Source organism: Rhinolophus sinicus, chromosome 14 (assembly GCF_057876585.1).
Source record: "Rhinolophus sinicus isolate RSI-liver-muscle chromosome 14, RSI-T2T, whole genome shotgun sequence".
NCBI lineage: Eukaryota > Metazoa > Chordata > Mammalia > Chiroptera > Rhinolophidae > Rhinolophus > Rhinolophus sinicus.
The window spans coordinates 43,014,597-43,038,222 of record NC_142514.1 but is presented as its reverse complement, the minus strand read 5'-3'; the positions used below and the strand labels follow the sequence as shown (position 1 = coordinate 43,038,222).

Genomic DNA, 23,626 nt, shown 5'->3' with positions numbered 1-23,626 from the left:
TGCTTCTTATGTCTTACAGGAAGATTAACAATATGCACTCTAAGTAGACTGCGAAGTTTGGGATGGTTATTATAATTCCTAAAGAAATCATCACAAAAGAAGGCAAAAACTAATGCCTAAAAAGCAAATACAGAAATGCAAATGAAATTCTGAAAATTGAGAAATATTTAATTAATCAAAAGAAGGTAGAAAAGAGGAGATAGAGGAAAACAAAAAAACAAAAACAAAACAGAAGTGACGACAGAAACAAAGAGCAAAACAGAGGACCTAAATCCAACCATATTCATCTTTACATTAAATGTAGATAATTTAAACACTCCCCCAAAAAATCAGAGATTATAAGACTGTACAGAAAAGCAAGACCCAACTATATGCTGCGTGTGGAAGACCACTTTACATAGACCGGGAAAGAGAAAATGGTTGTTTGGCCAATGGTGCTGGGAGTGAAGGTAAAGAAGATGGATTGGTGAGACACACTTTGGAGTCAGAATCAATAGAACATTCTAATGGATTCAATGTGGGCAGAGAAGGGAAAGGAGGAATCAAGAATTAATTCTAATTTTCTGGCTTTAATAAAAATATAAATGATAGTGCTCTTTACTAAGATGAAGACAAATAAGGGAGGATCACCTTAGAGAGGGTATCAGTTCCTACAGTCGGAAAACTGGGCGTAACTCTGGTCTCCTTCCAAGCCCTGCCGCCCTGACATCTACTTGTTCTTCCCCGTGGACAGCAAAGTTATCCTGCAAAAACCCTGACCTCTCTCTTTTCTGCACACTTCACATCCACTCCATCAGGACATTCTGTTGTTGACTCTACCTTCAAAATACATCCCAAATCTGACCACTTTTTACCAGCTCCACTGCCTTCATCCTATCCCTCAGCTGGATTACTGCCTCTTTCTGGTCACCCTGCTTCCATCTCCCCCTTTTCCATCCTAGAGGTTATTCCTAACATAGCAGGCAGTAGATGGAAAGAGCCTTTAAAAACCTAAATCATATCGTATCTCTCTTGCGCTCATTATTCTCCGTGGCTTCCCAATTTATTCAGAGTAAAAGCCAAAATTCACAGTGGCCAATAACATAGCCCCACTGCCTCTCTGAAATTATTCCCTACAACTCTCATTTTGGTTCACTTTGCTCCTCCATGCGATCTCCTTGCTATTTCTGTAATACCCAGGCAAGCAACCCCCTCAGGATTTTTTCACCGGTTGTTCTCTTGGCCTGGTATGTTCTTCTTCCAGATTTCCTTCCCTTCCTTGTTTGTTTGAATATCACTTCAGTGAGGTCTACCCCGACTGCCTTGTTTAAAATTTCAAATTGCTTTCCTGAATCACAAGCTTTCCTCTATTATTTTTAACAACTTATACGATCCAATAAAATGATTTGTTGCGTTACCGTGTATTATCTCTCTCCTCTTGTGAGAATGTAAGCTTGACAAGGGGACTGATTTTTGGAGGGGGAACAGAGGAGGGTGTTTTATTCACTGCCTTTTCCTCACTCAGAATGGTACCTTGAACACAGCAGGCACTCAATAAATACTGTCTGTGTAAATAAGCATCACTCTAAAGAGGTTTGACTTTATTCTACAGATAATTGGACAGCTACCAAGAGTGAAAGGGTCATATCTATGTTTACAAAGATTGCTTTAGCTGTAATCTTTAGAGAGGGTACTGAGGTCTGAAAGTTGGTGTGCCCCCCCCCCCCCATTCCCAAATTCATACACTGAAATCCTAACCACTGATGTGATGGTATTGGGAGGTGGGCTTTAGGGAGGTGATTAGGTCATGACAGTGATGTTTTCATGAATGGGATTAGTGCCCTTATAAGGTTCTGAAGAGCCCCGAGTTCTCCCCTTCCGCCATGTAAATATACAAGAAGAAGACGGCCCTCTGCAACCTGGAAGAGGACCTTCAGCAGAAACTGACCATGCTGACACCCTGATACAGATGTCTATCCTCTAAAACTCTGAGAAATATATTTCTCTTGTATTTAAGCCACCTAGTCAGTCTATGGCACTTTATGATAGCAGCCCCAACTGTCTAAGACATAGGAGGTAAGTGGGGAAAGAGTAGAAGCAGGAAGGTAATTAGTTGTGCAAGAATCCAAGTAGGACACAAAAAATACAGGGAATGCCCAGGCAGGAGGAGCGAACAGGGAGGCATTTGTTTATGCAGAGCTGGTCTCTGTACCCATGAAGTCTTCCCAATTAGCTAATGTGAAATGCAGGGGACACACCTACGTCTATACATAGATCCTGCTAACACTGATACACAGAGGTTCCTCTCATGGCCTTCCAAAGCCTGCCCACTGTGTTTGCTTTAAAATACTTGAAAAGTATTTTGACAAGAATTGATTCTCAAGGGAATCTACAAGAGAACTCTAAGAAAAACTCAGAAATGCAGATCCACAAAAGTCAGATCCAGTTCTGGAGAGTTCTGGAGCTTCCGGGAGCTGACTCGGGTCTGAAGCACGTCTCTCCCACTTGTAACTGTAAGACCTTAATCAAGTTACCTTACTGTTCTGTTTATTCCATTTATTCACTAGTAAAACTAACACAATAACAATGACCACATAGACAGGCTGTGAAGATCAGATGAAATACTGAATCTTAATAAGGCCTAAAAGTACTTGGCACTTTACAGATGCTCCCAGCAGGCTGTAGGGTTAGTGCAATCTACTATTATGTGCTACAATAAATTATAATTATCAGTTCTACATGCAGCTTTCCCATAAGATAATAAGCTACCGGAGGATAGGAATCAGGTGATAATATTCCTGCCTGGACCAGAGTAATCACAATGAGTGAATGGAAGCAGGGATAAATCACTATCTCCATAACCTGTACAGCACTGTGTACACTGCATGCTCTTCAAAGACCCACTTACGGAAGACTGACTGTCTTCCTGAAGCTGGCTCCAGGCTGATCAGCATTGGTATATGGGAGGAGGCAAACAGGCACTCACAATGACGGATCCTGAAATTGCAAGAGCACAAAGCATCTTGCTACGTCATGACCCTATAGCTCAAGTTCATAAATTTAAATTCTGGGTTCAAACCAACCAAAGGCCACTCTCCACCCAATCCTATTATCTCAGAAAGCCAAAGCCACCATAGGGGCAGCTTGGAAACTTGTCTTCGCCTACCTTCCCCTACACCTCCCTTCAAAAAGTGTCTTCAAGCAAGACTGCGCAGGGTGCCTGGAGAGAGGGACGGCCAAGGTCCAGCTGAAAATAAGCTTCAACACCTGGATGCAGTGATGGCACAGGTTGGTGTTTTGTGAAAAAAGTCTTGGCAAAAGCAATGTGTTTTGCACAACTGTTCTGGGGAGAGTATTGACAAGCATGAGACAATCCTTGATGGGTGCTTGATTGATGCCATTGAAATCGCTCAGCCATGGGATGCGGGCATGTGTTTCTCTACGAGGAAATAAATATTAGAGGCACAAGCTTGAAGTGAGTGAAAAATGAGTCCAAATCTCAGTCAGATGAAACAGCAAGAATTCCAGAGCCAGAAAAGATCCTAGCCGATTTTTTCTTCAACCTGAAGTTAACCAGATGGACATTTTTTTAAAGTACCGATCTATTCATACACTTGGAATGAAGAACTAGCTTTGTGATGGAAGATCTGTATTTAATCGTAAAATTGACATGAAATGTCTATTGTTCAAATCTAGAGTTTAGATCATTTTTTGTTTTTCTTTTTCCCTCCCTCTCTCCTCCTTTACTTCTCTTTTCCTCTCACTTCTCCTCTCTTCTGCTGTAGGTGCATGTTTACAATATGCTATGGACAATGTGATAACGGAACCAGACACTCTCAGGGCATGTGAGAGATGGTGCACATAGGAAACAAAACATAAGTGATGTAACTTCCCCTTACAGCGTCCTACATGACAACAATGTGTTGTAAAACCAGAGATGAGAATTCACAAAAGAAAAAAAACGAGGAAAGGAAAAGTGAACAGCAAGGGAACCATATAAAAAGGCCGTTATTAGTGCAAAGGTAATCTCTCCAGGCTGTGGTTACTACTCTGAGCTTCAATTCCGCACCTGTAAAATATGGACAATAACTGTTACTACCTCATGGGCATTTCGAGAGGATTAAATGAGATAGTACATGAAAAGCTCTTGGAATGGAGACTGGGAAATAAGTCTTCAAAATAAATATTAGACATGGTGATTATTATGAATATCATTCGAGGATTAACAAGATTATATATACAAATCCTTCCCACAGATAAACACACTCAATAAGGTGCAATTATTGTTGTTATTATTGTTATTACCGTCACAATTGTTATTCTTATTTTAAGTCTTTATTTTATAGGTGGTTTCTGACTCTTTGCTTGGTATCTCTGGACTGATGCTTTAGTGGACAGTCTGCTTTATTCTTGATTCAGATTTTGCCCCGTTATGTTGGCTTATAGATTTTTTAAGATTTCCCACTCTGGAAGCCATGAGTCGATCGTGCCTTATCCATATGTCCAAGGAAACTACATACGGAGAATTGCCCAAACTGGAACTTCAAATGCAGCTTGATTGGTTGACGGTGCACAAACAACTAACTACATAAAAGCCAACAATTCCCATGACTCCTCTGGAAAACCATCATGGACTATATGAAGGATTTTTAATGGCAAAAAAGGAGGTTACATTTTTTTATTTAAATTCAGGCTCAGGAAAGAGGAGTGCCCAATTCTTCTCTATGGAGATACATCATAAAGTTTGGGCAAAGATGGCTTATATCCATAGCAACAGAGCAAACTTTGAGCCAAATGCTGGGAAAAGCATTTCCAAACTGACACAGATGTTCAATTTGCATACTAAGTCTCCGAAAATCTGTTGATGGACAGCTTCATGGACAATGCATCCGGCACAAAGACTTGGTTTACGGGATCATTATGCTTGTTAAAAAAGCCTTTGGGCTGTGTCATCTATGAGCTCTGAGTCTGCTAAGGATGATTACACCATGATGCGGGGGTGAAAACGGCTTTCTTTCAGGAATGGGTTTTCAATGTGTCACAGAAAGTGAATGGATATTTAAATTGAAAGTTGTATAAATACATGGCACTAGTTTAAATAGGAGAACGTAAAGCTTCATTCCCACTGCACCTTAGGCATACAGTGATGTCTTACTTCTTGACTTTCCTAGCACTGGTTATTAAGACCAAATGGATGCTATTTATTTTAGACTCACTGAGTTTCCCTACTATGTAAGGAGCTCTTTAAAACAGGGAGTGCTGGGGATCTAATTCATTTCATTCATCTCTGTACCTGCCACAGGAGCAGAGGCAGAGAACAGGCTCTCTGAAGCTAGCATTCACCTTTGCTTCCTCTGACTCTGAAAGGGACTTTGAGGCAGCTAAGTAGAAAACAGTTAATACACTAAGAAACAGAAACTAACGGTTATTGGCATCCCCATCCAGCTTTGGAGCCGCTCACTTTTAATTTGACTGACCTTTGAGAAGAGCTTCTGGGAGGACCAGGCCATACACAGATGATTTCAATATAACGTAGTAAATGTGAGGTTGGGTAATTGAAGTTCGGTCTCATATTCTCTTGCCTTGCACACCTAATCCCTGCGAGGCCTGCCAATCTCCTGAGCTCAGTTCTCAATCATTGGCACTGTCCTCATTCAAGCCCTCATGGCTTTTTGTCTGAGGCCTAACCTACTAAAACCGTTCTCCCTGCCTCCTCACTGCTGCTAACCAGAGTTTTTATGACTGAGATCTGAACATGCCTGTCCATTCTTCCAACCTTTCACTGGTTCCCCTTGGTCTTGGTCTACTAGATGCAGTTCAATTCCTCAGCATGCTTTACAGGGAATCGTTATGATGTGGTCCCTGCCCAGCTCTCTAATTTTTTATTGCAAGTCATTCTTCTAAGAAAAGTTTATGCCACAGCTGAAATTCTGGACTATTTGCAATTACCCTCAAACATGCCTTGTTATTTTCACTCCATCTCTTTGTTCCTGTGCCAGTTCTCCTGCCTTGAAGAGTAGTCCTGCCCTTCTGTGCCTGGGTTGTTCCTAGTTATCTTTGAAGGCTCAGCACAAATGCCTTCTCCCCTGCAAAGAGTTTCTTAGCCCTGCTCCGTGCCAACTCTGTGCCTTGTGCCTCTGGCACTTTTACAGAGCCTCTGTCTTCCCTATTAGACAACTGCATGCATTCAACACGTCTTTATCAAGTACCTTTTAAGAACCAGGCACTGAGCCGGATAGGAGGAGAAGTATGACATGACACTTACCTTTAAGGAGCGCATGGATTTCTGGAAAAGACCGATTCGTAAACCAGTGAGAATAACAGAATGTGATAAGAAGTGGAGTTGCACCTTAAAGGATGAGTAAAATGATCAAGGTGATAAAGAACTCTCCAAGCAGGCGCAGAAGCATATACCAGGCACAGAGGAGTGGCATAACATGAGCCATGGGGAGCTGTGAGTAGGGGAACCTAGCCCTAGTGATAAGTCCATGTATGGGACTGGAGGGGGGCCACCACAAAGGGAGTGATGCATGCACGAAACTATTTGAACTGTGTCCCAAGGGCGATGTGGAACCACCGAAGGATTTGGGCTGGAGAGTAACACGGTGCTTTTTACAAAGTACAATATCACTCTCGCTGCCATGAGAAAAATGGATTGTTGTGTGAAAGACAGATGACAGGATGGGTTAGTCATCATTGCCTGAACCAACATTCATGCCTCTGGCAAACACGAGCTGCGTATGCACCGTATACTAGGCTGTACACTAAGAGAAAATGAATTCTTCTGATTTAGGATCCTGCAAATCTTCCAGATACTTGGGATATGGGTAGTGTGACAAAATGAGCTAGTCAACAGTATAAACACATTAAAGACTATAATGAAAATGTGTCAACTTACCAGTTTTCCAGTAACACTCTGTCCACCTTCATTCAGCCAGAACTCAGGAACCATGGCTGAGAAATAAGGGCCCCAGACTCCTGGTACAAAAATTGGGTCTTTGCTGATCTGGAAAGAAAGGGGCAACATATGTGAACATATCAACTCTGAAGGTTAGAAGGAGCCTTCTCCTCATCTTATGTTTCTATGACCATAGAATTCAGCTTCTTCTTCTTTTTTTTTTCTTATTGCCATTTTATTGTTCATATTTTTTATTTATTTTATTTTTTTTTCTTTTGTCTTAAAGAATTCTCTCTAACATTCCTTGTAATACTGGTTTGGCGGGGAGGAACTCCTGTAGCTTTTTCCTGTCTGGGAAGCTTTTCATGTATCCTTCCATTCTAAATGACAGCTGTGCGGGATAGAGTAGTCTTGCTTGTAGGTCCTTGCTTTTCATCACTTTGAATTATTTCCTGCCAATCCCTTTTGGCCTGTCAGCTTCTTATTAAATACCTTTTTTGGTGGGGAAGTCACTCCCTCCAAAGGAAGGGCATGGCTTCATCTCTGGAAACCTTTCTGAAAAATTCATTTAGATGCCAAGGTAGCAAAAGAGATCATTTTGGAAAGAAAGTGACAAGGCATTTCCTTGCTGGCTCCCTCTATGTGGTAAACTGATTGCAAAAATGGTCCCCATTGCTACCAGTCCCAGTATCTACCTCCTTTGCAAAGCGACTGAGCAACTCCTCTCATGGAGAAGTGGAGACCCACCCCTTAAATCTGGGTCAACCTTGTGACTTGTTTTGGCCAATAAAATGAGGTGGAAGTGACACTACGCCAGTTTTCCAGGCCTATGCCTCAAGAGGCCTGTCTGCTTCTCTCCTCCTCTTCTTGCTCCTCTACCTTTGTTGTAAGACCATTCCCAGGCTAGCCTGCTGGATGGAAAGACGTGCAACAATGCTGAGCCAGCCCCACTGTTGCAGGGGATGCTTCACATTTATGAGAGAGCCCAAACAAAATCAGCAAATACTCCTGGTCGACCAGCAGCTAACAAGCCCAGATCACCAGAATCACCCAGCCATCTGATAAATTTAGGAATAAAAATACATGTGTTACTGTATGTCACTGAGATATTGTGTTTGTTTGTTGCCTAGCATTTTTGTGGTAATAGATAATGGATACAGTTCCTTCCTTCTACAAATACTCACTAGCCGTCTAATTGCATGCCATCTCTCTTTTAGGTGCTGGGCACACAGAGATGAATCAGACAGAGTTCTTGTCTTCAAGAAGCTATCCATCTAGAGGGAGCTCCACAAGTAAACAGACAAATAGGATACAGAGTGGTCCATGGGATGGTAAAAACAAACATAAAATGTCATTGAGGGAAGCAGGGAGTGAGGAGTGGCTTCGTAGAGAATGAGACATAAGGTTAGATTTACAGCATTTAGCCAGATGAAGAGGAGTGGGCATTCCAGGTTAAGGAAACAGATGGAACAAAGCCATGTCTGTGTGAGAGATGTGCTCTTAGTATTCAAGATGCTACAACTCCTTTTTGGAGCAGGCCATGGAAGTCCTCTTAGGTATTAGGAAACTGTATCAAGAAATGAGCCAGGACAGACAGGATGGACCATGTGTTAACTCATCTGGAAAAGCACATGCTTCTTATCCATCCAGCAGGGAGGAATGCTGAAGTCACATTCATGGCTGTGGAAAGGCGTTGTTCGCGGGTGGGGCGGAAGTTAGGCACACCAGGTCTACTCCTGCATGCCTTGAGGGTAGGCAGAAAATCTAGTCATTCATTTGTTCTACAAATATTTGTTCAGCCCTTCTTATATGCTGGGTCCTATGCCAGGTTCTGGGGATACAGAAACGAACTGAATACCCATAATTTCTGCCCTCATGACACTTATAGTCCGGCATTTTAGAACAAGGACAGACCTTCTTTAAATGTCTGGACCCCAACATATCGAGTTCCCTTTTCACTAAACTAGTGAGCGCTCAAATCGCAAGGATTCCCAACCCCTAGATGGAAAGGAGGGAAGGAAAGGCAAGGGAACTACACAATATGGTCAACTTGAAATGTTGTCAAATAAAAATAATTTATGAAAAGGACATTTAAGACCTAAAATAGGGAAAATAACCTCAGGGGCAAAAGACTGGATCCTGTAAGAAAAGAATTCAGCTTACACTGCCATGATCACCCCATTCCTTATTGGTTCAACAGCTGTTTCCTGCATTCTTATTGTGATCCAAGTCTGTGCCAGGCACTGGGAATAAATGGTAAACAAAAGGGCACCACCCCTGCCCTCCTGGAGCCTGCAGTCTTGAGAGGAAGGCAGAACAGGTGACCAACCATTCAGGCCTGGCCAGGATTCCCCTAGGTTTAGCATTGAAAGTCGTGTGCCCTGGAAAGCCCTTCCATCCTAGGCAAACGGGGACAACTAACTGGTCACTCTGAGACAGACATTGATCAAATCATCACAGAAATGTGTAATTACAAACTGCAATAAGTAAATGAAGGAAAACCAAAAGCCACTATGAGAGCACGTAATCTGGTCCGGGGGTCAGGGAAGGCTTTCATGAGGAGCTGATGTTTGAATTAACCTCTGAAACATACACAGGAATTATTCAGGTGGGCGTGAGGGCATGTGTATGTATCTTTGTGTGAGTGTATTTGTGAGTGTGTGATATGGACAGTATTCTGGCCAGAAGGAGCACACACGAAATGGTCTTTACTTTTATCACGGTCTCTGCTGGTGAAAATTTTATCACATGCCAACCCTAGAAACGACTCTCTAAACTGCTTTGGGACAAATAAGAGCAGCTTTGGGATGCATAAGACAGCCCATGTTGACAACGACTTAAGGCTCAGCATTTGGACAGGTAGATGGACACCAACCAAAGTTAGATGATCTCTTTTCATGCCCTGCACCCCTTCCCTTCCAGAATTCATAGCCCCATTTGATAGGTTAGTCTCAGAGAGGCTGAATAAGTTCTCCACGGTCACGTAGTTAGTATTTGGCCAAGGTGGGCTTAGAACCCACGCAGATGTTGGCCTCTATGATACATTTTTTTAAAACTTCTTGTATAAATTGCTTAGAAAGGTCATGTACTGCCTCCCCCATCTCACAATTTAAGCATGTGACTGCATCGGCTGTAGCATAACTTCCTTAGAAGATGATGGTTCTGCTGCTCAGAAACGTCAGGTGAAGGCTTGTCAGGCTCCACCCGGGGAGAGAGTTTTGAGGTGACTCGTGTGTGCTCACACATTTGGAATGACACATGCTTCTCATGAGACATCCTGAGCACAGTAAAGAAACAAAGGTACAGCAACAGACTTCCCAGAGCACTTCCAACCCGTTCCAAGCCCTGTGACGTTGGGGAAGACGAGCAATAGTCGTTTTGAGGGAGAGAGAGAAAAAGAAAAAGAAAATATGTATATTTATGTATGCTTTCATCCCATGTAATAAACCTAAATATTTAAACAACATTTTTGTGAAGGCTCTTTCCATGCAGATGGCCGTCTTGGCCTGGCAGCTCCTCTCTTACCTAAAAGGAGAGAGTTCATTGTACTCGGCTGATGACAGGTGTCCACACAGTACGCTGACCTCCCAGTATGATGGTGCTGCTGGTGGTAACAAGCTAAGGTTGGCTGGGTACTTACTAAAAGTCTTCTTCTCAGCTCATTACAGGAATTCAATCGCTTAATCCTCCTAAAAACCCCGCGGGAAGAGTCTGTCATCATTCCTGTTGTATAGCTGTGTACACAGAGGCAGAGAGTTTAATAGCATGCCCAAGGTTATAAAAATACAACGCAGGCCGGCACCGCACTCGACAGAGTCTATATTTGGCTCCGCCAAAACATGGTCTTATTTCTGGGCTAGCATTTGAATCCTTCATTTGCCTCTCAGGGCAGAAAGCAAGAGCCATTGGAGCCACGTACTCACTCAAACTGAACAAACCTTCGGCCTTGAGCACAAGTAGGTGAGGGAAGCTTCATTTTCGAAAGGCTTTTGATACGTTTCCCTCATACACTTGTGAAGAGCAGAGGACAGAGTGTGGTGGAGTCAAAGTCCCGTCTTGATTCTATTCCCAATTGCCACATTCTAGGCAGGTGAGCTTACGCAAGGCAATCTTTCTGGGCCTCAGTTTCCTCAATGCCAAAGTGGGAGAAATGTGGTGAATCTTGGAGAGCTTTCGTGAAGATTAAGGTTCCTTGAGGAAAGGGGCTATGCCTTATTATTTATTATCTTGTCTTATTATTTTTACAGCCTTGTTGCTGATTTCAGTGCTTGGCATATAGTGTACAACCAAATGTTTTGTTTTACTGTGGGTTTCTTTAATTTTATTTATATCACACATAATTAAAGAATATATCAAATGCCTACATACAGTTTAAACAATACTAAATTGAATGCCTATGTGCCACCACCCATGAAAAACAAAATTATGAAAGGGAACATTGCCAGTACCTTTTAAATACAAATAATTAACTCTATGATTAGCCACAGGTTAACTATTTTCTTGTATTTTGATTAATGTTCTAGCTCTTTCAAGTAATTTTTAATCTGGATTTGAACATGCCCCATAATAAACAATCCTACCAAGTTTATATTAGGTTGGTGCAAAAGTAATTGCAGTTTTTACAATTATTTTCAACCTTTTAAACCTCAATTACTTTTACACCAACCTAATACCATCTGAAAAGATAAGCTTCACTTCTGTATCTTTTACTTCATTATTAAGAATATTGACTATACAAGACCAGTGATGATTCTAGATACCTCCTTACATGGTTGGAATTACTTTTGGCTGTGGTCATTCAACATGGTCAACTGACTGTTCCCTCATACAAGCTTCATTTCAAGGGGAACTAATGCTTATTTGGTATTTAACATATAATAAGCTTTTTATAAGTGACAGCTTATTTCATCCTCATGAAAGCTCTCCAAGATTCACCACATTTCTCCCACTTTGGAATTGAGGAAACCGAGGCCCAGAAAGATTGCCTTGCGTAAGCTCACCTGCCTAGAACGTGGCAATTGGGAATAGAATCAGGATGGGACTTTGACTCCACCACACTCTGTCCTCTGCTCTTCACAAGTGCATCAGGGAAACTTATCAAAAGCCTTTCGGAAATGAAGCTTCCCTCACCTACTTGTGCTCAAGGCCGAAGGTTTGTTCAGTTTGAGTGAGTACGTGGCTCCAATGGCTCTTGCTTTCTGCCCTGAGAGGCAAATGAAGGATTCAAATGGGAGCCCAGAAGTAAGACCATGTTTTGGCGGAGCCAAATATAGACTCTGTCGAGTGCGGTGCCAGCCTGCATTGTATTTTTATAACCTTGGGCATGCTATTAAACTCTGACTGAGAAGACAGAGGTGGAGGGAAAAAGAATGAAACCAAAACGTGCCAAGTGCTACAGTAAGGAGGGGAATGTGGTAGGAGCCCAAACTGCCTGAAAGAAGAGTGAGCATTGAGGAGGTGGCCACACTGGAGCTAAGCCTTGAAGCAGGAGTGTTTCCCTAGGTGGAGAGGGAGGGCATCCCAGGCAGAAAAGGGTTGTGCGAGCAAGACTCAGAGTAACAAAGCTGTACAAGCATCTTGATTTTCATGAGGGGTTAACGTGCTGCATTTTACTTTAAATTAAAAAATCATATGGTTTGAAGGATGGGTATATTTTTGCATCAACATACTCTACTGCTCATCAAAAAATCAGCTTTTGAAAAGCTGTGGCTGGGAAAAAGCCTCAGTGAAACCACCCTTTAAGGCAGGCAACAGTAATAAGAAATAATAATATAGAAATATAAGAAGAAATAATAAAATAGTAATTGCTAACAGTCACCGTGGGCTTATTATGTGCCAAAGACTCTTCAGGCTCTTTACAGACACTGTCCCATATACTACTCTTGACAACTTAGTGAGACGGGTCCTATTATTATACTTACTCCACTAATGAGGCAATCTAAGCTGAAGGAGGTCCAACAGCTAGGAAACAGCAGACGTGGAATTTCAGGATCCAAGCAGGATCTCAGCTATGAACTAGCAATTTCTTTCCCTCTCTAGACCTTCTTCTCCTTCTCTATAAGTAAAATTGGATTAGAGATGTTTAATCTCTTTTGTCTTTGAGATCCTCTAAGGTTCCATGACACTGACTCATTCTTCCCCAGCTGGCCAATCAGAACTCTCCACTGCGCTATTTCCACACAGACTCTGCCCTCACTCACATGGCCTGGGGCTCACAGTGTTGCCCTGGGTGGTCTCTTGGGGTTTCTCTTAAGTACCCACTTTGCTCTCCTATGTCTCTCATCTGTGGCCAGGATTATCTAGGGGTTTCTTGATGGTCTACTTCATAGGTTGTATTTAATGGCTCCTATCGATATCATCTTATTTTAGCTGAGTAACTATTCAGCAAATATTTACTGGATACCACACACTGAGTTCAAACTGTTTCAAACATGAAAATATATACAAAGATGGGCATCAGAGCCAGGTAAGAGACATAATCCCTGTCCTCCTGAAGTTTACGATCTAGTAGCAGCTAGAGTGCAGAATGGGCTGGGGGTAACTCAGGTATCGAGTGAGTTGTGAGTGTGTACGTTGGCATTCAAGCTTACAATGACCCTGACAGTACGTCGCGTCAAACCTAGGCAGACCAGCTAAAGAAACAGGCGTGAGGAGGGAGGGTCAGAGAACTGTCCAGGATCACCAGGAGCAGAGGTGGCAGAGCAGGCATTAGAAGCCTCATTCCATGTGCTCCCACCTCTTTTCACGGGCCCAAGCTGGCCCCATTAAGGATGCCACTGGCTGAGTTTCCCCTAAGGCTATGTTACCTGCTCGCACCTCTTTGGGGGACAGATGACTGGGCACAGAGCAGGGAGCTGCTCCAGCACCACCGCTTCTGCCCTCCTCCACCCCACCATGCCCAGGTTGGCCTAAGCCTCTGGCAGAAGCAGGCGGCAGGCTCCAGGCGCCAGCGGTCCTGGGAAGGAACAGGAGGTTTTGTTTTGAGTGCCTCCAGCCAGGTCGGGGATTTTAGAGGGTAGCCGCAAGCATGTGTGGGACTGAGTATTTCCGTGGTGGCTCATCTCTCCTTCCAAATGGACTGTGCTATCATCTTACTAGGAAAAAAAAAAGAACAGAAAAAAAGAAACATTTATACACATTCCACCCAACTCCCAACTCACTACACAGTACAAAAAAGAGCATAGGGAACTCTGTTTATGAATGGGGGCTCTAAGCATTCGCCTCTATTTTTGCACTTCTCAGATCAGACTGTAATGCGTGAGTTTGCGTCTCCTATGAAACAGCGAGGAAGCGCATCTTCTTACCTTAAAGGCAGTGAACATAGTGCAGTAATATGAGCACAGACAAACCTGGGTTTCAGTTCTGCCTGGTTAGGTGGTTTATTCGCTCTGTGCCTTTCAGTCTCTCTGAGACTCATCTATAAGTGAGGATAATCTCATCCACCATAGAGTTTTATGCAAGTCCTAAGTGGTATAATACATATAAAGTTCCTAGGACATAAACGCTCTCAAGAAATGTGAAACAACGGATGGTTTAATGCTACTCCTTTTTGGAACGGTGGAAAGATCTGGAGCTCAGTGTCCTGGGGTCAGGTCCAACCTCTACCCCTTATTAGCTCTGTCTTTGAAAGACTCTTCTTTCTCTCCCCTCTTGGATTCTCTCCTCTGTGTTCACCTCATTCACCACATCTGTTGGGGGCAGCCCGTCCACTCCCATGCATGTAACGACAATTTTTATGCTACTGAGTCCCAAAATTTTACCCCAAACTCAGGCCTTGCTCTTGAGTTCCGTGTTGGACGTCTGACCTGGATGTCTATGAACATGCCCAAAACAGAACTTGCCATCCTTCCCTCCTGGGGTCCCTGTCCCAATGAATGGTACTCCATCTACCCAACCACCAGGGTACCATTCTTGACTTCTTGACTCATTCCTCTCCCTCCTCTGCCCCCAAATCGGTCACTCTTTTTCAAACATAACCTGTTCTGCTTCTCCCCATTAGTCCAGGCCTCTATCACTTCTTGCATGGATTATTGCCAACAGCGATTAAACTGGTGTCCCTGCCATACTGTGTTCCACCTTGTACCCCCACAAGCCCCCCTCAGAGACTCCAACGTCCAGATCTTCAGCACAACCATCTTCTCATGCACAAACCTAATCATATCATTTCCCCCACTGAAGTCCTTCAGATGTTCCCCATGGCATGTGAGACTCTTCCGCTCCGGCTTTCATCTGTTTGTCTGGCCTAATCACACTAGTTACCGTTTCTCTATCCTTTGCCCCCATCATGTTTTACTGCAATAAGCCCATCATAGCCTACAAATTCCCTAAGTGTGCCATTTTCTTTCTCATCTCTGCATCTTCATAAATGCTCCTCTCTTTATCTAAAACGCATTCCCTCTCCCCTTCCCCTGACTAAACCTTACATGTCCTTTGATGACACTCTGCTCAAAATCAGCTGCTCTGGGAAGCTTTTTCTGAACCCTGACGTCTACTCCCAAGCTGGGTTAGGTGCTGCTCCCTGCATCTTCCCTTAACTCTGTGAACTTCCATACACATGTTACAGGTATAAGTGTACATGCCTGGATCTATAAATACACACATAATGTGTGCTTGATATATAATATGTACATAATATCCCTTGTAAACTAAATCACCACACAAATGCAGAACATGGCTAAAATTATCATTAATAGAACAATGTCACTGATATTAAGAGCAATAATAGATTAGAACACATGTCTAGTCACCTGTAGTGGCACATGATTAATAAAGCTCAGGCTTGCCAAACTTTCCTCTCCACTATTTGGAGGTTTCTGAAAGGTTAAGAGTTCTCCAATAAAGGTTTTGCTCTTCCTAGAAACCCAATCCCTTTAGTTCAGTTTGAGCAAGACAAGAACACATGAAACCTTTTCACAGACATCACCTGGGGCTTAGCAGTTTGAGCAGGGAGGGCACTGAGCAGGTCTGTCACCCAACCAAACAGTCCCCAAATTTGGGATGGAGGGAGGCAACCAAATATTGCCTGCCATGTCCTGAATGATTTTCAAAGCACTCTGGACTCCTTAAACCCTGAATTCCTCATTCTTCGTCATTCTGAAACCCATATGTGATCACAATAGAAATGGAATCCATATGTTTCTCATTCACTTCTACTTAAACACACCCAAAGTTGCTTTGCAAGAGAGATGGAATAGCCAAGAAGACTTTGAGACCTTCTTAAAATTTTCCCCAATTTTCTTTCTTCCACGGACCAGAAGTCATACTTGGCCATCTCTACACACATCTGACTGGCTCCAGTGAGCTCAGACTGGCTTCCAGCTTTGAGCTGCATGACTCCCAAGATATAAAATCATATGTTGCATCTTTTTCACAGCCCAAACAATTCTGTGGTGGGTAAACAACTGTTGGTCTCTTCTGTGGATCCTGTAAGCGAGGCGGGCCGGGGGTGGGGGTGGGGGTGAGGGCGGGAGCTAGTGGAGAGGAAGCGAGCTCTGCGTTGTATTCATCAGAATGGATTCTTAGCTCTGCGGCTCTGATGTCACATAGTGAGTCAGACTTTCAGAGTCAGAACCCTGTTCTCTCCTTCTGTTACATGGCCAGGAGTGAGAGCATAGTACCAATTATTAAGGGGTTCTCAGGTATGACCCAACCAATGCTCCGTTTTGATTCTACACTAGCTGTTAGGGAAAGAAGCTACCTCTTACAGACCTCAGGATTCAGTTGAAAAGACCCCTGGGGGCAGCCCCCGCCAGCCAAGGCTGACCAGCAGGTGCAGAGAAGGATGACACAGCCCTTCTCCTGCAACAGCACGTGGCAGGCACCCCATTACACAGTGCCCCCATCGGACGTCTCATCTTTGCCCACTGAATCACAGACACTTTCTCTTCCTGCCCTGCTCCTGCCCAGTTTCTACGTTTCCCTCATCACAGCCTTTTGCTTTGACACAGTGTCTGGCCTCAGATACCGTCTCATAAATCTGACCACAGACTTAGAATTTCTGGTTTGACTCAATGGTCTGCCTTAATTTGCTGTGCGACCTTGGTCCTTGGGGTGCTCACTTGAAAAATAAGGCAAATAGGGCCTGTTTTACAGATGTGTGAAGATGACATGCGGCACAGTCTATTATAGGCCTTGGTACAGTGCCTGGTACATTCAGTGACCCGGGGAAATGTAGCCTGTGTTAATATCATCACCTCCACACTGGCCAAGGTGTACAACTTATTTATGGCTCGGAGTGCACGTGGGCGTTTACTTTTAAAAACTAAGATCTGACGCCATCTTGACTAGAATTGTAAAGAGGGGGACAGAGGTTGTACTGGGTCTAGAGAAGAGAGAACAAGGTAAGAATCAACACTATTACTCAGATGGGTTCATTCCTAATTGTAAGACCTGTTACTGAGGATACAGACAGTTGAGGCGTCACCCTGTTAAAAGCATATTTAAAGGCAAAGAGAGCCTTGGCTGATTTATATCAGGGATTTTTCTCACAAAAGTCAGAATTTCTGTGCATGTACCTCAGTCACTGCCTTTTGGAACTGCTCCCCAAACAGCACCCACTCCGGCTCCTCAAGTTGAACTCAGGGAAATTTGGGACATGTCCATGCAAGTCTAGACCTGAAGAATCACGATGTGGAGAACTCTTTCTCTCCACTTGTGGCCTAAGAGAAGATGAGAAGGCCAAACCGGCTATACAAAGAGAATTCAAAGCTATGCACAGACACTTGGGTAGCTCCTGTCCTGAGTGACTGCGAGAGTATTATGCACTTAAAAGTATTCATCAAGTGTCAGCTGAGGTGCTTAGGGTGAAGTTTATCCCTTACATATTCTCTATAACAAAGGACTGACTGACAAGAGCATTCAAAAATGGTGATGGCTGGATGAGAGAAGGGCCAGAGAAGAGAGGCGGGGAGACAGGATGCAAAACCCAACAATGTCTGGCTACCTAATGTAAGTGGCACATGCTCCAGCATCCAAAGCAGACAACCGATCATGTCCCTCCTTCCTTCCTGCCATTTCTGCATCCGGTGTGCCAGGGAGCCACTGCAATCAGCTGAAGTAACGTGTGCTCTGAAGCCTCTGTCATCCCCACAGGGACACTGCCACATACATTCCCCCATGTAAGACACTGGGCAAACCTGTGTTACACCCAGTTTTGATGGAGAAGGGAATCCAGCTGCACAGACATGAACTCAAGGTCCCAGGCTTAACAAACAGAACAAAACTAGGATTTAAACTCAGATCTGATTCAAAAGCCCGCACCCTCCCCGAGACTCTTTTTTAGAGAAAACAAATAGGTGGTACGTAGCAGAGGCCAAGGCGCAGCAGGCAGAGAGCGCCTTCTTCTATGGGGTCTGGGCGAGCCCAGCTCCTCCTGCGTCCTCAATGGAATATGTGCCTTGCAGATTCAAGGGGCATCATGGGATTTGCCTGAGATGGGGGGGAGGAATAGGGGGAAGAGGGGGGGAAGAGGGGGGAGAGGAGGGGGGGAGAGAGGGGGAGAGAGAGGGGGAGAGAGGGGGGAGACAGGAAGAGAGGGGGGGAGAGAGAAAGGGGGATGAGAGAGACAGAGAGAGAAGGGGAGAGAGAAAGGGGGTTGAGGAAGGGGGGAGAGAGGGGGGAGAAAAGAAGGGAGAGAGGGAGAGAGAGGGGAGAGGGGGGAGACAGGAGGAGAGAGGGGGGAGAGAGGAATACAGAGAGAGAGAAGGGGAGAGGAGAGGAGGTGGGGGAGAGAGTGGGAGGGGGAGAGGGGGGAGAGAAGAGGGGGGAGAGGGGGCAGACAGGGGGAGAGAGGGGGGAGAGAGGGAGAGAGAGAGAGAGAAAGGGGGGAGAAGAGGGGGGGAGAGAGAGAAAACACACATTCCAGTTCTATCTTCTCCCTCTTCTCCATATTAAATAGCAGTGGAGAACGTTAAGTAAGTCTCATATTTAAAGGAAAAAAAAAGAAACTATTTAAAGATTGTTTTCCTATTTAAATGAGTTCTCATACAACAGAAATGGTTTCTAACACAGAGGCAAGGGGACTAAAAGAAGAAAGGACACTCAGAAGGAAAGTTGATTCAGCAGAGTTTGCCCTCTGCCTGTACTCTTATAAAAGACCACGCTAATACTTAAGATATGTAAACACTGCAGAACAATCAGAAACAAATGAAATGCTGGCTTCAGACCAGCAGTGTTCAGCTGCGGGCAATGGCCAGGAGGCAGCTTTTGTTAGGAACAGATCATCTGCGAGGGAAGCAGGCCCGATTTTCACCCTTGGCTTAGGCTATCTAGAGTATGAAATGTATCCGGGCCGATCTAGGCTTCCATGGAAAAAAGAATGGGGGTGGGGAGCGGGGAAAAGCCGTGACCAGTAAAACATATGACACGATGTAGGACAGGGGTACAGTTCTGTGAGAGTGGTTTAAATAGAGTTTCAGTGTTATTAATCAGTAATGTATTTAGCTCACAGTGTAACAAAAGACAATTATAATGGCTTGTATTTTCTTTTTCTTTAAGGCATTACAAATGAATGTAGGGAAAAAAAAGGAGGGAAGGCAGCTAATATTTGCCAAGCACCTACTGCGTGCTGATTGGTTTATACACATTCTCACGTATAGTCTTCATGATAATCCTGCCATTTCCTTCAGTTTACAGATGAAGAAACTGAGACTCAGAAAAGTCCAGAGCTCTGTTTGTGGTCACACAGGTGCCAAGCGGTAGAATGGGGATTTAATCTGGGTCTGCCAGACTCCAGAGGGGCCGTGCTCTTCCTACTGTAGCTGGCTGCCTCCTGGCTACTCGGGAACCAGGAAAGTCAGATGAATGTAAGGCAGTCAGTGGAACCAGGCCTTTCCAGACCTTTCACCTTTTGCCATGGGCGCCCGCAAGGGGAAGGGCACTGACTCAGGGTGCCCTTAATGAGCAAACCCAAGCCGGCTTCTGGAGATCACTGTGTTTTCCTGTGGTCCTACCATCCCCCCTCTCTCCACTCCCCAAGCAGCAATCAGAGACAAGAGCCAATGAAACAGGCTACCAGGGCCAGCCTGGCTTCCAGGACGTGTGAATTCCGGCAGAGTTCTCTGTGTGCTGATACCCTCTGTGTGTGGTGTGGGCTTCTTCGCCATTGGCCCAGCAATTTGAGAATTTGGCTCTCACCTGAGGGACAGATGTCAGAGTTAGGAATAAGAGCTATTTTTCCACGTCACTGGCCTGCTCTCACGTAGGGTGGTGACTGAACCCTCAGCCATGGTGGAAGGAAACAGCCCGTCCCGCCCTGCCTCTGGGAGATACAGAGATGGGTGCGCCAGTTAATGAGGCCTCGGGCTGGTGAGACTGCTTCCTCAAAGCCAGCTAGTGCCATGAAGACAGGAGTTTGGGTTCAGCCAACTCAGAATCATGGCTCCATGCGGCACGATATGAAACCCTGGCGAATCTTGGTTTCCTTCCATGTGAAAGACAGACAAGAGTACCCACCTTCCAAATGTTCAGGAAGATCAGCAGCAATGTGGAGAAAGCCCTGACATAACTGCCCTGCACACAGTAAATAATTCACAAGTGAGAGCTGATTATTTAAATTTCTGGACTCTTATTTTTTTAAGCCAGGAAATGTTTAATCTACATTTTTCTGAGTTCAAAGTACAGACTGGTCTGGTCTGGTTCAGTAGTGCTGGTAAGGTACAAATAACACAGGTGTGGGTAGAAGGTGGGGATGGCTGGAGATACTGTAGGTTTTAGGTAGAAGAAATCTGGGTCTCATTTTTCATGCCAGACCAAGAGGATTGCTTGGATCTCAAGTTGTATTCCTAAGGGGTTGATGGAAAAAAAAGGCATCTAATGTTTACACTTGAGGCCTTTCTGCTAATTGAGGCTCTGTACTCATCTCTTAAGAGTTTACATAATAGCTGCCTTCTAGAATCATGAGGCTATTAATCAAGATCATGCAGGCAAGCACCTGGGGTGATTTCTGACACAGAGTAGGTGCCTAATATGGGGAAAGAGAGGAGGGCCCAGGAAGCATCTGTGGCCAACTGAGAATCAGTCTCTAGGACAGACACACTTCACACATTCCTTCAGCAAACATTTAACTGAGCACCTACTATGTGTCAGGCCCTGGGGAAACAGAAATGAAAAAGATACTGTCCTTGTCCTACTTTTCAATGTAGTCAGAATGTCTGACAGTTAATCTGAGAACAGCAAGGTACTCTGATAAGCACTTCAGCGAAGGGGTACATTCTTAGTACTAAATAGCTGAAGAAGGTGTTAGAGTTTGGCTAGAATGCAGCATATTACACTAACAATAACAAAAATCACACACATGTTGAACTGGCATATGCTGTGAGCAAAAGACTATTAGTGGCTTCACTTGCATTATCATATTTAATAACCATGGCAGGCTTGAAAGATAGGTACCTTTATCCCCATTTTACAGATGAGGAAAATAAGGTTTGGAGGCGTTACAAAACTTGCTCAAGGTCAGACAGCTATGGAGCAGGAAATGCAAAAATAAAACTTCAAACCTATGAGTGGAAGGGCAGGCAGTGGTCAGATCACGAAGGCCCTTTCATGACATGCTAAGGGGCGGGAAATTTTTTCTTGAAGGCAATAGGGAAAATGATCCCAATGTATGTTTTGGTTGCTTTGTAGTTAACAGTCCACAGACCCACCGCCACCCCCTCTCGAGCACATATTTGGGATTACCAGAGGCCGTACTTGCACAGTGGTTCACTCGGTTTGTTTTGATTCACAACTGAATGCATAATGAACGATAATCATCTGTTCTGTTGCCCAAAAAGCTCTTGCGGTCACTGGCTACGTAAGTGTTCCACTCAGAGCTGGGCCTTCCCTGGCCCTTCGGAGTCTCCGAGCTCCAGGCCAGCCTCATGGTGTATAAGTATGTGTGGTTTCTTCTATTTTGCTAGGTCAACAGTTCCAGGCAGGGAAAAAGAGGCTTTGCCTCAAGTACGATTCTCCAGAAAGTCCTTCACTGCCTCGCCTCATTCAATCCATTTATTCTTCCTCAAGTCGCCCTTCCCACCACCTTCTGCCCTCCATGTTTCAAATGTTCCAAACCTGCTACTTCGACCCTGGACTTCTAAACCAGCTGACCAGCCCAGGCAGAAAACCAATACATAATTGGTGATCCTTGGACATCTCAAAGGGCCGGGGACAACTGTCAGCTGCTCCAGACCTGTTTCAGCTGATTCAGTTCACATCTGCCCCCAAAGCCGTGGCTGCATCTCTCATTCATGACATGGCTGGTCCTGAGGGCCTGGCCTTTGAATTTAATCTTCCAAATCCTCAACTTTCCTTGACAACTTTGGCTGAGATGCACTGCACCAGCTCTCCTTGTTCTGAGCGCCTTGGTGAGGAGAACCACCCAGAGCTGGACTCACATGAGGGTAACAGCCTGGCACCCCACACCCTCCAGAGGGGTTTCTGCCTGTGGCCCAAGGCAACTGAGGCCATGCCTGGAAGACCTCTGAAGCTCTAATAAAGGAGAAAGAACACAGAATTTGGCTTCCGGTGACTAGAATTCAAAGCTAGGTCTGCCACTTACTCTGTGACTGGGTAAACCACTTTATACTCTTCCTCGTTTATCTGGAACATGGGGATCATAATGCTTCTTAGGGTCACACTAAGGAATAAAGAACACCAAATATTTCAAACTACCTGGCACATAGGCAGTGAGTCAACAAATGCCCATTGACTCTACCCATTGGACTGGGCAGAGTGTGACTCAGTACATTCTTTCAACTTCTGTTGTACATCTGTTACATGCCAGGCCTTGAATATGCAGAGATAAATGAGCCAGTCGCAGCCCTTGGGAACCCAGGTCTTGGGGCAGAGATGCACATTTAATACATTTTTTCTAAAATAAAATGAGTGCAACAACAGACGTGAATAAAATGCTACAGTCACACAACGAAAAGTGAGATTATTTTTGCCTGGGGTCATGGGAGGCGGCTCAGGCCAAGCTTTAGAGAAGAGGTACTATTTAAGCTGGTAACCAATAATTTATAAACAAGCTGTTTAAGATACTATTCAATATATCTCACAAAATAGAAGTTGTGAGATAATTTGATCTCCAGGTCCAATGTCATCTAACGAAGAGTTTTGCAACTATGGATTCTAATGCAATTCGTCCTAAAGCAAATGGTCTCAGGGAATGAAAATAGGGAGGGAGGAAGTGAAAAAAAATGAGAAAATGCATTCATTCATTTGTAAATTTTACCTTTTCTAAGTTTTGTCATGAAATATTACCATCTTCTTGGCCCCAAACCTAATGGGATCTTACTAGGGAGGCACAGAGCTAAGGTGCTTCATCCCCCAAACCATTTCAGAGAAAATACAAAATGACTTCCTGTGCTCAACAGTCCCAAGTCATGTCCCCCATGTATGGATAAAAAGTGTAGTCAAACCATTGCTGACCACCACCATTGAGCATTATAATATAAATGCTCAGGGGCATTTTAACTGTTAAAGAGGCCAAGTGAGAGAAAGGCTCCCTCCTCTCACTTCTATAATCAAGGGAAATCCAGTCAATGGGAGAGAGAGGATTTTCCTCAACAAGTAAATGAAAGAAGAGTGAAGAAAATGACTGACATATAATGTATGCCTGGGACTTTTTTATGATAAAGAAGAGAAGAAGAAAAGCAAGGAGAAAGAGAAGAAGAAGGGAAAATACATGTGGTGGGACTAAGGGATTGCAAAGTTTTAGGATTTAAGATTTAGAATTTATACTAGTGTATAGAGTTCAAAGACAGCTACTTT

At 44.1% G+C, this 23,626-nt stretch overlaps 1 protein-coding gene across 17 annotated transcripts in view; it reads right to left on the bottom strand.

Annotated features, from left to right (window-relative positions):
* Positions 1 to 23,626, bottom strand: part of FGGY (FGGY carbohydrate kinase domain containing) — a 386,336-nt gene that overhangs the window by 118,238 nt on the left and 244,472 nt on the right. For all 17 annotated transcript variants that reach the window (XR_016018635.1, XM_074334784.2, XM_074334788.2 and 14 more), the window contains one exon: positions 6,878 to 6,985. Coding sequence is in view for 16 of the 17 variants with exons in the window: in XM_074334784.2 (XP_074190885.2) it covers positions 6,878 to 6,985 (108 nt within the window). In the remaining variant the exon portion in view is untranslated. The remainder of the gene's footprint in view (positions 1 to 6,877; positions 6,986 to 23,626) is intronic.